The following is a 15,000-nucleotide window of genomic DNA, read 5'->3' as shown; positions in this document are numbered from 1 at the left end:
AGAGTGATTTAAAAGCGACGAGGAGAGGTTTTGTTGTTTGGCAGTTTTGGGTCAGGTGAATACAATCCAAACAGAAGACACACTTCATTTGGTGAGAGACTAGTGTTGAGTTAGTGAAGGTAATAATAATCTTTCATCACTGGTTTATTTCACATAGGCTAGCAAGGAATGACTGACACCAACATTATTAGTACAAGACCAGTTGTGATATACCCAATACAAACAACAAATAACAAAAAGACAACTTGTGAATAGATGGAGGAAATAAACATCATTTTCTAATTTGCAGGCACTAGAATTTCGATTCGTAGTTCCACACACTCACACACACTTGATCTCTCTCTGGCGTCTCTCGCTTCCTTTCTGTATCTCCCTCTCCACTCCTGTTCATTGCTCAAGAACACTCAACGTTCCCAGCTAGGCTTCCTTCTTTGAACTAGCGCGCTCTCAAAGACACACACACAATCACACACACACATGCATGCATGCACACACAGGCACACTCACACACGACCCACCCCCACAGGGCAGGAAGTCTAAGTGAGAGGAGTATGTTGATTTAGTTTTCATTTCCAAGAATGCTCTGCATCGGTCGGCAGGATGGACAGATGAGGGGGCCAGCGAGAAGAACGAAAGAAGGGAAGAAACAACAGAGGATCAAATGGAGAGAGAGAACATGGCGGGGGGGGGGGATGAGGGGATGAGGGGAAGAGGGGAGTAGAATCCCCCATTTTGAGGGGCATTTTTTTGTGTTCAACCAAACCCTGCTGGTTGATCCACAGTGTGATGTGAAGACAGAGAGTCAACGATGAGACGTGTACACGCGTAGGTAGGCCTCTGGCGGCAGAGGGACGCATCCCTCCGGAAGATTCTGCGGCGTCAACAGAATGGTTTTCCAGGAGCCGTTGGCCCACCAAAGGTCAGCGGCGGAGGAATGGCTGAGACGAAGAAAGGAATAGAAAAACGGGAAAGAAATAATGAAAAATCTAAGACAGAAATGCCAATCGACATGCAGCGAAAGTAATTTGCGATCTATTAGAAATCCTGATGAATTTATCCAACGTGTCAACACTCCCACTGTTACCATAGAAACGGCATGCAGCCAGGAAAACAAGTTGTCACCCATTCCTCTGCGCGCCTCTGTGTGCTTGACAGCCATTGTGTGAGACTTTGTTTCGAGGCTATTATTACACATTTTCTTATAAAGTATATATATATTACTGTAAAGAACAGAGACATGTCAATCCCATGCATTTATCATTTTCTCCTCTCACTGCAAAGGCATGGACGTTTGGTGTGGATTGTGTTGATTTTCCATTCATGGGGTAAACTGTCAGAATATAATTTTTGGGGTTTTCGTGAGGTGTTGGGGTTGGCCGAGTATTGGAAGGGGCAGCTACGTTTGTGTATGTGCATAGGCCTGTGTGTATGTGTGTGTGTGTGTGTGTGTGTGTGTGTGTGTGTGTGTGTGTGTGTGTGTGTGTGTGTGTGTGTGTGCGCGCACAGGCGTGCGTGCCTATGCATGTATGTATGTGTGTATGTGCACGTTTGTGCATGCTTAAGCATGTGTGTGTGTGTGTGTGTGTCTGTGTGTGTGGCGGGGGATTATTACTGTCTCATCTCTCAACCCAATCCAGGGCGTGACCCTTCCAAACAACACTCCATCCATCTCTACCTTTCTCTTTGCTCATCAATCTCGCCCTCTCTCTTTTTGTCTCTCCATCCATCTCCTAACCCGAATACCCCGGGCGGAAAGAGAAAGAGTGAGAAAAAGAGACAGACAGACACAAAGGTACACAGAGATGACGAGGGGGGAAAGGAGGGAGAAAGGTAAAGACCGGGGAGAGCGCAGGAGAGAGAGATGACCCTGTCTTCTCCAAGCTTCTTCTTATTCCATCAAACCAACATCATCGCCTCAGAACTCTGCCATAACACATCCATCACATGCTACTGCACCTGCACACACACACACACACACACACACACCTGCATGCACGTAGGCACACACACACAAACACACACACACACACACACAAACACACTCACACACACGCACACAAGATGGCCAGCAGCATAAGCAACACTATTCCTTTCTTTTACAGAGGCAAGAACAAGTTAGCTCATGAAACCGTATCCATAATGAATTTATCTGGAGAATATGTAGTATTTGTCATCATTTGCAGCACGCTACTGCAAGGCAGTGCACGGGTAATATTCAACAACATATAAAGTGCAAGGCAGAGGCGACAGCGCGATGTAGCACTGTGGACATAGGCCCCTCCCACTTTTCTCATTGGCCCACAATCATTGTGGAACAGATTTAACAGATTGAACACTAACATAAACACCTTGTTGACGACAACCACAGCCAATCACATATTTGTGGAGCAAATTGCCACTGTTAGATTGGTGAATACTCTTTTTCTTCTTTACATCAAAATTCCTTACATTCCTTACTTAATCCTTACATTTTTTTAGAATGCAACATCTGCATCTGCAGCCTTATTGGACAAATAATTGATAAATCATGAGATTTAAAAAAATAAGAACACTTTTTGGTGAAGAAGGAAAAAGTATTGAATCAATAACACGCAAGGTGTAGCCATGCCCATGCAACACGCCACCCAGGTGGGCGCAATCGGTTACTTTAAGGTTGGCGGACACAGGTTTGTAGATACATGAACATTCATGCTGCCATGCAGGAGATCTCTCTCTGAGTGTGTGTGGTGTTGGCTGGTCTAAGCTGTGCACATTGATTACTCAATGTGAAACAGGTGTGTGGGTTTAGCTCAGGAGGTAGAGCCATTGTCTTGTAACGGAAAGGTTGCTAGTTCGATCTCCAGCTCCTCCTAGGTGAGTGTTGATGTGTCCATGAGCAAGACACTTAACCCTAACTGCTCCTGACGAGCTGGCTGTCGCCTTGCATGGTTGTCAATGTGTGTATTAACCAATGTAAGTCGCTTTGGATAAAAGCGTCTGTGTGTGCCATAATTGTAATTTTTGCAGCCTCACCCAGCCCCAGAGTCCAATCAGACTAACTCGGGCCAGGTGAGGCTGCTTTAACCAGCCATCAACACACACACACTCCCCATAGAGATCAATCCAAACAGTGTCACGCATGTGTGTGATGAATCTTCCAGCATGGAAGCTTTCTTTTATTGGAGAACGGGTCATGAACCCATGAAATTGGGCGAGAGATCTGAACAATAGAGTTTGCGGTCTCAGTCTGTCTTCTGCCTACGGTGATCATAAATTGGTGACCAATACGACCCTCTAACCATGTGTGCAGTAAATGGTCTTCCTCCCTTCAAGATATCTCAGTTTCTCTGAATTGTGCTTTTATGATGGTGCCGTTCTCAGTAGATGATATATTCATGTAGGTCCTCAGAGATCATGCATGTTTAATAGAGCATGAACTAGCAGGCCAAGAGAGAGACACTCCGACAGGTGATACAGACAGCAGAATCAGACAGACAAGACGGACAGACCTACTGCTAGGTTACCATGGTTATCAGAGCAGAGAGAGCGTCAGGTGATTAAGCCCCACTGGATGTATACGTGTGTGTGTGTGTGTGTGTGTGTGTGTGTGTGTGTGTGTGTGTGTGTGTGTGTGTGCGCGTGCCCATTTCACCACAATATATTAAAAATATCTCACCACATACAGCGCCCTTCAAATCTCAAGCTTGTCTAATGTTAGTTCACTTCATACAGAGCTTCATATAGAGCTTCGACATTGATAACAAAACCTATCAAAGGTTTTGCTCATTTGAATGACAAACAGCCTCTGGGGGAAGTTGTTATCCGTGCAAAAGATCTCTTTGTTATTTTAATAATTCCTCTCACCAACTCAAACACACACTAATCTTATAGCATTGGTTCGTAGCGGAATCCCTTTTGGATGTCACTTTGACACAAAATGTTATCGGGTTCCTCAATTCGTAGAAGTAATTGTATCCTCATCGCCACATCTTCATCATTACAATCTGGATGAGAAGCTTCCGTGTTCCTGTTTATTCTCCTCTTTCTGTTTCCCCTCTGCCGTGGCTGTGCCCCCTGAGCCTCTTCCTAGGGGATCATGCCCGGGAAGATACCGCTCTTTTGTGGCTGGCGTCCCTCCATTGTCCTGCCTCTGCGTCAACACTTCAGCCCCGATGTGTCTTCTTATTCTTTTTCTTTACAATGGATTATATCACATCATTATGGGGCTTAGAAAGAGGCCTACATAAGCAGGCCGGCTGAGACATGAAATCACAGCGCAGCAGGACGGTTGTGGTTTGCGGTCAACCAGTTGAGCCCTAGGAACCTCCTCCTGGCCTGTTGTTGGGGTGGCTCGTCTTCTGAAGGGGTTACCAAGCTGTTCTCCTTCTCGTCTACGGCGTGCTGCTTGACTCACCAGCTCTTCCTCTACCTACACTCACACATTTTTCCGAGGAATCTCTTTCGAGGATTTTTTAGAATTGTCGTGGCGTTTTTGTTGTGTTGTGTTTGTGCGTGTACCAGATTAGTTTGTGCAATTTTAACAATGAAAGACAGGGAAGGAAAGGATAAACAAAGTCTCCTGTTAAAAAATGTGTTGACATTTTCCGGCGAGTAGAGCTACTGCTGTTGTAGGGACAGATGCAGGCATGCCTTTGCCAAAAAAAACACATAAATCATCTAGCATTTCTACACTCGCTCCTCGTCCCCCTCCACCCTCCCTAGTGAGACAGCCTCTGCCAACATGGGGGGCTGGTATATGGAGCCCATGTCATTACCAGCAGCCCAGAGATGAGAGGACATTACAGCGGCCGTCTCCGGGACATTTGCATCTGGTTTTGAAATTGCTTTAATGTCGCTGTGATCAGTGAGGGATGTTGCCTTCAATTCCCAAGCATTGACAAATGTCAGTAGTTATTAGCCGTTTTTTTTTGTGAAGTGAGTCCCAGGGGAGGGGGGGGCTGGTGAGCTGCCTCTTCTTGGGGGGGTGGGGTGTCCTAAAATATTACATGGTCGGTTTATTAATTAGACTGGAAATTATCTAGAGCCATGGCCGTTATTGCAACTTGAAAGCCAGATTTGCGCTAAATATTTTATGAAGACTTTTTTAAGATGTGTCTCTCTCTACATTTTTGGGTCCCCACAGATGGGCCAAGGAGTATACTGATGACTACTTCATTTAATTGATGGTTGAAATGGTTGGCTGCCATTCTGCACACTGTATTAACTACAGGGTGTAAGCTTGTCTTAACATTTACATTGTTTTAATGCATTGAAGTTCAACCTTTAAGTGCTAATTTTACTGTTAGTATTATGTTTTATATGTATATAATATATGATATTCCCTTAAAGGGCCAGTTTAGCCAAAACCATGTTGTTGTTTTATTTTTTTCCGTCCTAGTATGTCTTTTATTATCCCCAACATAGTCATCTATACCGTTCTGTTACCATTACTTATTAATATTGGTGTAAAATCCAGTCTCTGTGCTCAGGGCCCGGCCTTTTCGCTTTTTGGAGTCAAAGGGCCCCCGACAGGGAGAGGGAAGGCTAACCCCATGGTGTGTGTGGATGTGTGGTGCAGCTCCATAGGGGCAGCCATTGATGTTGATGGCTGCCGTTATACTATTTTGCTTGTTTTAAGAAATTCACATAAAGCCTCCCAAAGATGACGTGACCCTCCCCCCTGTGAAAACCTTCTCGGTGGTGTTGGTACTATTGATTTTCTCATGGGTCGAGATAAACGCGAGGCAATTCTTGTCTGTGGATAAACAAGAGAATGAATGAAGGAAAAGTGAAAAGATTGGAAAAGAGTATCAAAGTTTTTGTCTCATAATTGATGTGTGTGTGTGTGTGTGTGTGTGTGTGTGTGTTCTAGCAGTGAGTAAGTGTGTGGGCGAGATGGAGAGAAAGCGAGGTAGAGCCAAAGAGAGATTTGGAGTTCCTCAGATGTTCTTCACAGTTCATCAGAGTTGACATCTGGCCAAACAGCTGGATTCATCTGAGCCCAAATAGTCGTTCTCTCTCACACACACACACACACAGACACACACAACACACACACACACACACACACACACATACACACACACACACACACACAATAAACATTCAACACTTTCTCCTTTCGACTCTTGTTGCTTCTTCTTGTTGCTCTCCTTTACATTTACATTTACATTTAGGGCATTTAGCAGACGCTTTTATCCAAAGCGACTTACAATAAGTACATTTGTCATAAGAAGTGAAGAAAGAAGTACATACACAGACACATGCCTCCGGTTAGTTCACCATAAAGCACTGCAACCATGCATATTTGATTTGATATGTATGGCAGAGAGAGAGTGAGAGAGAGAGAGAGAGAGAGAGAGAGAGAGAATGAGAGCGTGTGTGAGAGAGAGAGAGAGAGAGAGAGAGAGAGAGAGAGAGGGAGAGAGAGAGAGAGAGAGAGAGAGAGAGAGACAGAGAGAGACAGAGCGTGAGAGAGAGAGAAACAGAGTGTCACGTGTGTTTGGACTTGTAAAGTATGTGTCTGCATCTGGGGATTTGTAAAAGTGCTTGTGTGTGTGTGTGTGTGTGTGTGTGTGTGTGTGTGTGTGTGTGTGTGTGTGTGTGTGTGTGTGTGTATAAGGCAGGAAGCACAATCTCTTTCCAGAGCATTAGGTTACTACAAACATCATCTCTGAAAATACACCATATGGTTTTCATTTGGTTCAGGCAAGTTATCCAACTCATCAAGCACATGCACCGTGAGCCTTGTCAATTCAGGATTTTTGTAATTCTCCACATTCAAAACAATATGTTCAACATAGTTACAATATCTATGTAATGTCCTAATATAAGTAAGGACATTTTATTGAAGGTACCACTATAAATATCATTTATAATATGTATCATTACTATTGCCAATGACCTGTAGATATTCTGCCTTGGTGAACATCTCCACCATTACCACTGATCAGAGAGATGGACACATGCCCTTTGTGTTCATTCCTCTTCTTCAGGTTGAGAGGCAGATCGTTGCTAAGCTGTTTTTAATGACACACACACACACCAATACGCCGCATCCCGTCTCCCGCCGTCCCTCATACACCCAGCATACCCTGCTTATGTCCTTTAGAAATATCATGAGCGTCACACGCCAGTAATTGCACTCTGCAGAGTCTGGTCACCACCGTTGTGTTTTCCTAAATGCCAATGGCCGCTGTCTCCCCCGCCGCCTCCCCAGGCCTCTTCCCGGCGGTGCTTAACCTGGCCACCATGGCCGACATCCACGCCAACGCTACCTGCGGCTCCCAGGGGCCCGAGATGTTCTGCAAGCTGGTGGAGCACGTCCCGGGACAGCCGGCCAGGAACCGGCCGCAATGCCGCGTCTGCAACCAGAAGAGCATCAAACCCTTAGGTAGGACCTCCAACCAGGCCCCCACTCCCCCCGTGATCCACACACGCACAGACACACACACACACACACACACGCACACACACACACACACACACACACACACACACACACACACACACACACACACACACACACACAACACCATAACTATATAGATGTATCTGGGAACAACAATAGATATATAAATAGATTCATGGTATATACATACACATGGGCACTCCAATTTTATGTATATATATCTAGATCTAGATATATACATAGACATTGTATATACTTACGCACACACTCTAACTATATATATATATATATATATATATATATATATATATATATATATATATATATGGAAGCCACAATTCATAAAGAAATATATATATATAGTATAAACATGCACACACACTAACTCTATATATAAGTATACATATATATATATATAGATATGGGAACAACAATATATGTATATATATGGTATATATATACACTGACACCCTGAAGTCTCCTGTTCAGCTTTTTCATGATAATATCTTGTTTAAAGGTGTCTGAATGCTGGCGTATTTGTCAGAGCCTAACTGCACAGATGTTAACTAATGATTTGGTTTGTAATCATCTGTCTGCAAGTCGCATCTTAACGGTTGGACTGCAGAATTAATCATGTCTCCCGACAAAGTGATAGAACATAATTGCCAGCCAATAATGACTCATTTAACCCCCGGTAAGTCAGCCAGCCTGCGTGTCCATTCCTCACTCAGACTGCCAGCCAGCTGATCTGAGAGAGCCGTAAACAAGTGGCGGGAGAAATATGGAAATGTTGAACAGGGGAGAAGTGACATCTTTAGATTAAGGCTGCGACTTAACAATTCCTTTCGAGGTGAATTGATCAAATTATTATTATTATTAAATTATTAAATTATTATTAATTAATCGATTATTAAATTAGATAGATTAATTTGCTGTTTATTCGATTAATTGACTAATTGTACACCACTAATTTAGATGTTGGTTTATAGAGTCGGAAAGATAATGGAAGGAATGGGGGATGGAAGAGAGGGATGGAGGGAGGGAGGGAGGGAGGGAGGGAGGGAGGGAGGAGGCTGGGAGGAAGGGAGGGAGGGAGGGAGGGAAGGAGGCTGGGAGGAAGGGAGGGAGGCTGGGAGGAAGACACCGATAACAGAGTTTAATGTACATTTGTTTTGATTTGTTAACCCAATTAACAGCAAAGAGACAAACCTTCAAAGAAACTCATCTTACAATATCAGGATTGGCTCTGAAGCCGGGAGGTTTTATTGTCAGAAAGTATATGAAAGGTGCATTAAGGTGAATTCACCAAATGTTTTGAGCAGGATTTGATTTGTGCTTTGCTGCTTGTATGAAATCGTTTCAGGGTCTACCTTGTGTGAATCGATCTTTGGTAAATAAATCATCACCTCTGAACTGGACATGTCTTTAAAAATGTTTGACCGCTGTCTGGCTTAAGCTGGAAGGATGGAAGGAAAAGGAAAATGAGAAATTAGGAAAACTGGCTATTTTCTGCTGATTTTCACCATTTACCCCTGATTTGTAAATGCTATCCAGCCATCTATGTTTTACATTTGTGGAGATGGTTGAAATGTCTGACCCCATTGTATCCACGTTTTATCTCGTATTGTATCTCTTGTATTGTATGAGACCAAGAGCAGTCCCAGCTGGCATAGTCATGCGTCTTATTTGATTCTTTGTTGATCACTGGCGAATGGTTCCCTGTGCAATAAGCACTTCCTTGATTTACATAAGATGTTGGAAAGTGATTGCGGTTGCATCATTATTCGTCTATAATTGATATGTGTACTGGGCTTCTTTCAAATGTATTTGGGTTGCGCTTGAATCAGGACATTGGTCCACATTGGTAACAGCAGAGTTTTTTACTTGCTTCATTACCTTGAAATAATGAAAGGCGGTTAACGCCTACGATGTCAGGGCTTCACTCTTCCCCTCCGTTCCTTGAGTCCGGACAGAGTGGGAAGAGACTGGAAATCTGCTGCACCTTCCATATGGAACGTTCTGCAGGAACACTTGGAAGTGAAAGGATTTTATTTATTTATTTATTTTTAGGACTTGGAACTGGACAGCCCCAGGCATAACCCACGTTTCAAAGCTTTAACTGTCCACATGAATGGGTTCCTGGTTCTTGCTGTGTGTTGGCTCTCTGTTATCCTCGACCCACCCTATGTTTAATCTACGTAACCCTGTTTTATGCTGCTTTATTGGCCGCATCGCTCTTGAAGGAGTGACTTTAATCTCAGTGAGTCTTGTCCGTTTTAATAAGGGTTAAATACAAATATAATAATCATTCATAATCAACAATGAAAACTGAATCATTTGTTCCACAGGTCCATGCTCAAGTATTATTGCATTGTTTTTGAGAGATGCTGGGTGTGTTGTCCTGTGGTCTGTGCGACTGAGGGCTGCTTAGCGCTAACAAGAAGCAAGGAAAGGCTCAGGCTCCAGGCATCCATGGTATTCCAAAGCTTTCATCTTACATTTACAACATCTGTTCACAAAAATTCAATTGTGAGTTCAGCCTTGCTTGCTTCTTAGGTTTGTATGTTTAGTTGATCAATTCTTACCCACTAGGTGGATATTAGTCAAATATACCTTATGGTTTTTAATACGTCAATAAGAATAAGGTATGTTTGCGTTTAGCGACGGTCCGAATTGAATGTGAGGTTCCGATCGCTGGGAAATGTGTGTAATTAAAAGGATGCTGATATAGAAGATGAAGCTCCTGAAAAAAAGATCTGTAAATGCAATTCACACATTACAAGAGAATGTTTTGAAAAGTGTGCTCATAAAGGTTATAGCCATCACACCAGCCACTCAACCATACCTCTTATTGCACTCTTAAACCGCAGTGTTTACTAAGTGACATATGTCTCTCACTGTTCCCCGAGCACGTGGACTCCTGTTTTGAAATAAAAAAGAAAGAAAGAAATGTCAGATATAAGTTGTGTGTTTATGGACAGCTGGCAGCCAAGCAGTCTTTAAACGTCCTGCTGTGTGTCATTCTTTTTAATAAGCTACCTCAGCGCCCTGTTTCATCACAGCGCTACAGGAGTTACACCAAGCAGACAAATCGGCTTTCTCCTTGTAACTTTTAGAAATATTAAATGAATTCATGATTATTTTTTAGAATGTTTTGTCTTTTATTTGAAAGGGGCCCCTGTTCAAGGTCTGGACTGGTTTAAATGTCATGGTGTTCCTGACATTGTCCACAATTAGGTATTTTAAATGTTCCTTAAAGTGCTTTGCCTTTCGACCGAAGCTGAATGTTATGTTTATCATAGTAAGGCAAATAGCTTGAGTTCAATTAGCAAAGCTTTTGAAGTCTAAGCCAGCTGCAATGAAAACACTTTGTGCGTGTGTGTGTGTGTGTGTGTGTGTGTGTGTGTGTGTGTGTGCATGTGCATGCATGTATGCGTGTCTGCGTGTGTGCATGTGTGTATGTGTGTGTGTGTGTGTGTGCATGTGTGCGTGTGTGTGTGTGTGTGTGTGTGTGTGCGCGTGTGCATGTTATAGAGCAACACCCAATAGAATATGCCATTGATGGGACCAATCGTTGGTGGCAGAGCCCCTCCATCAAGAACGGCATGGAGTACCACCATGTGACCGTCACCCTGGACCTGAAGCAGGTAGACAAACACACACACGCACACACACACACACACACACACACACACACACACACACACACACACACACACACACACACACACACACACGCACACACACACATGGAGTACCACTATGTGACCGTCACCCTGGACCTGAAGCAGGTAGACAAACACACACACTCACACACACACACACACACACACACACACACACACACACACACACACACACCACTCTGTTGTGTACCACTCTCTGTGGCTTGCTAAGAGTGTATGGGGATGATGATGCTGCAGTCCTTCCACTGCGGTGCGTCTGTCTCCTGTTCTCCGACCAGCAGAAGAGAGAGAATGCTCCCTGGTGAGGATGTACCTCGGCTCTTTAGTGCCCTCTTTCAGGCCTCAGAGCTCCTGCTAGTTATCAGGCTCCTTAGCGCCGATAAATCCTCTGGGGGTTCGTCCCAAAGAGGGGGCCATCGGGAGGCCTTGCAGTGGGTCCCGCGCGGCTGAATGTGACGAGTCTGGCGCATTCAATGAGAACCGTCAAGCTTGGGAGTTGGACCAACGGCATCACCAGTTAACGCTGTCGGTCAATGGACTGATGTTTTTCCGGCGAAAATGAGTTGATGTTGCGGAACAAGATTGCTCACCACGCTCGTGTGAAGCAGCACTCCCTGATGTTAGGTCATAGCAGAGCTTAACGCTTTCCCCTTAAAGCTGGTTCTTGTTGAAAAGGGATATTTCTGTGCCATGGAATGACTGGACCAGTGGTGATGGGGGAAGCACAATAGAAAGCTTGGGTGTTGTCTGTGCCAGCGTAGCGTCTGATATCCAAAGCTTTTCATTTTTCTGAGCCCCCATTTGTGTAAGTTGATGCTTCATCTCACTGCAACTGCTTTTCCTCATTTAATGGAATGCGTGCACACACACAGACACAGACACACACACACACACACACACACACACACACACACACACACACACACACACACACACATAGACCTTACATACACACACACACACACAATGGCAGGCACAAAACCTGTGATGGGAAAGGTTGAGGGGAAAGGTTGAGACAAATTAAATCCAACTATTTTAATTGTTTGTCACAGCAGTGGTCGTAAAGTAGTTTACACTGATGGCAGTTAGACATAGTCTGAATCAAAGTTGATTGGATACAAGAAGAAAGTAATGTTCGGTTTACGAAAAGCAGAAATGGAGAGGTGAGATTGCTTTTATCCTTCTATTCATTTGAGTGAATGTAATTCAGTCGGCGGAGAGAAAAAAATGTGGAGGGACGGCAATCTTGACATGTTAATGACTTCAGCTCCATCCATCACTCCACACACACACGGTGCCTGTGTGTGTGTGTGTGTCTGTGTGTGTGTGCGTGCGACCGTGCATGAGATTGATTGAGATTGGAGTGTGATACTTGTCCCCAGATGTGTTGATAGATGTAGACACGAAGGCCAAATATTTAAGAAGCTGAAACATGCATGGGCAGATCAGCCGCCACACCGTCCCGCTACACACCCTTAAATGGTTTTAACAACACTACCCAGGCAGCCCATATGAGCCAATGGTTAAACCTTTCATAAAAGAGGCATGAGCAAGTGAATCGAGAAAATCTGCAAAGCGCTTTTGTCTGTAGTTTATACCCAGAAATATTGCATTTATACGAACAGAGAATAGTCAATGTTTTTCTGTTCTGCATACATTCTGTGTGTGTGTGTATGTGTGTGTGTGTGTGTGCGTTTGTGTGTGTGTGTGTGTTTGTGTGTGTGTGTGTGTGTGTGTGTGTGTGTGTGTGCGTGTGTGTGTGTGTGTATGTGTGTGTACACTTGCCCGCATGTGTGTGCATTTGAATTGTGCATATGGGTCTGTGTATCCAAGAAAAAGCTATTTACCCTCCACCATGCTGAATTTCCCTTGCGACCACATAGTCATCTCAATCAGAAAATGACAGGGGGTTTGCCTATATGTGTGTGTGTGTGTGTGTGTGTGTGTGTGTGTGTGTGTGTGTGTGTGTGTGTGTGTGTGTGTGTGTGTGTGTGTGTGTGTGCGTGTGTTGTTATCATCTATGACATCACCACCCTCATTTCCTTTCTTGTTATTGTCAAAGCCCCCTGGACTGAAGAACTGAATACTCAGAGAGGGTGCCTGCCTGTGGTGTTTGTGTGTGTGTGTTTGCATGTTTGTGTGTGTATGTTTGTGTGTGTATGTGTGTGTGTGTACGCACACACACATCTGTATGTGTGTGTGTGTGTGTGTGTGTGTGTGTGTGTGTGTGTGTGTGTGTGTGTGTGTGTGGGTGTTGTTAGAAATAAATGGCAGTCTGGGTTCTCTGAAAAATGTTAATTAAAAAGAGCAAACCTTGAACCTCTACTGGCTTTTAAGTTCCACAGAAAAACACATTTATATCCTTTTGAGAGACCTGGAATTTGAATAACTTCAACATGCATTTAGTCTTGTCAAATTCTGTATGAGAAGCGGTTGATTGTTTCGATTTGATGCAGAGCCACACAGGTGTGCAACCATTCATGAGTATCTTCCTACATCCACTGGCCACATAGGATTATCTATTTGCTTACCATTGCAGGAAGACAAGTGTGTACATTTTAAGAAATGTCCTTTACTTTACTCATTTTTACTTTATTTTTACCAGTTGTTTAAAAATATTATGTCATTTAAATGTAGTTTAATTAACACATTAATTATTTCAAATAAATAAAAGTAAATGTGTGTATATTTACGCATTTTTATTGAGGCTCATTATATATCAATGTGTGAACTACTTTAGCTTATTAAGTATACATGTTTATTTGGAACTGATTCTTTGATCTGACACTGTTTCAAAGTGTATGCCATATTTGTAGTGGTATGCTTTTGCGACATGAAATTGCATTTTTCTCTCCATGGTAACAAGGTTTTTTCTTCTTCAGATTCATTCAAATTGGCTCTATTAGCAGAGCTATGGCTTGATTGACCGACGTTTTTATTGCAATAGTCCATTCAGTCCCTGGCTCTGCTTTTCTGTGGGTGGAAAATAGAGAGTTAGCAAGGGCCAGTCAGAGCTGTGAATAACATTGCATTACAGAATAATACACCAGCAATCTGCCAACAATCCAATTCAGCCAATTTGCCTTAACCTGCCGTCACCTCATCAGTCAGGGCAGCGCTCTCTCTCTCTGAAGAGTTGATCCATGTCTGCACTCAGCGGAAACATGTCTTTGTGTCAAGGTGTTCGCTTGCACTTTCTCTTTTGTTCTCGTCGTTTAACGGAGACAAAACCTAAGTTTATGGAGGAATTATGTTAATTTGAAAAACGTCTCACGGCTGTCACCTCTTAGGATGAAAACAAAAGTAGAAAAAAGATTATTATTATATATTTTAAATGACTGGTGAAACACATTTATATTTGGCCTTTAGGATTCCCATTGAGAATACATTGCACTCTCTCTAGAATGGAGAGCTGTACTGAACTCCATTGCACTGTTTGATGGCTTGTCTGGGAGCGTGGGCCAGAAAGAAAGACTGTAGGAGAGATTGCAGCATCTCCTTGCTGGTTGGCTAGATGGTGCTCAGGGCTGGTGTTTAAAAGTCTTAAGGTCAGGTTATTACCAAATGTGTGTACGTGTGTGTGTGTGTGTGTGTGTTTACATCTGTGTGTACGTCCGTGTTTCTCAGACAGATGTTTTATTATTTTATTTTCACATTTTTCATTATAAAACAGACACACACACATACTCACGCACACAAACACACACACAAACACACTGATTGTATGTTGATGAAACTGGTACACATGCAAACACAATGCATGCTCGGTGTCACCCCACATGCATTCACCCTAGTGATACCCTCCAAAGGGGCTAGAGAAATGGCGTGCATTATTACGCTTCAGCTGCAGAGTGTCCAATCTAACCTCTCATGTTGAAGTAGCTGAGACGCTTTCTCCGACCTCGACTGTGGCAGCTGTCTATG

The 15,000-nt window shown here is 43.4% G+C and overlaps 1 protein-coding gene across 1 annotated transcript in view; it reads left to right on the top strand.

The window, feature by feature from the left end:
- The window catches only part of lama2 (laminin, alpha 2), a 162,262-nt gene that overhangs the window by 17,325 nt on the left and 129,937 nt on the right, over positions 1-15,000 (top strand). The window contains exons 2-3 of the mRNA XM_079753729.1: positions 7,199-7,372; positions 10,925-11,037. Coding sequence (XP_079609855.1) covers positions 7,199-7,372; positions 10,925-11,037 — 287 coding nt within the window. The remainder of the gene's footprint in view (positions 1-7,198; positions 7,373-10,924; positions 11,038-15,000) is intronic.

The sequence above is a fragment of the Pollachius pollachius genome (genome assembly GCF_949987615.1).
Source record: "Pollachius pollachius genome assembly, chromosome: 16".
Lineage (NCBI taxonomy): Eukaryota > Metazoa > Chordata > Actinopteri > Gadiformes > Gadidae > Pollachius > Pollachius pollachius.
Note: the sequence above shows the minus strand (reverse complement) of the source record. Positions and strands in the feature narration are given on the sequence as shown.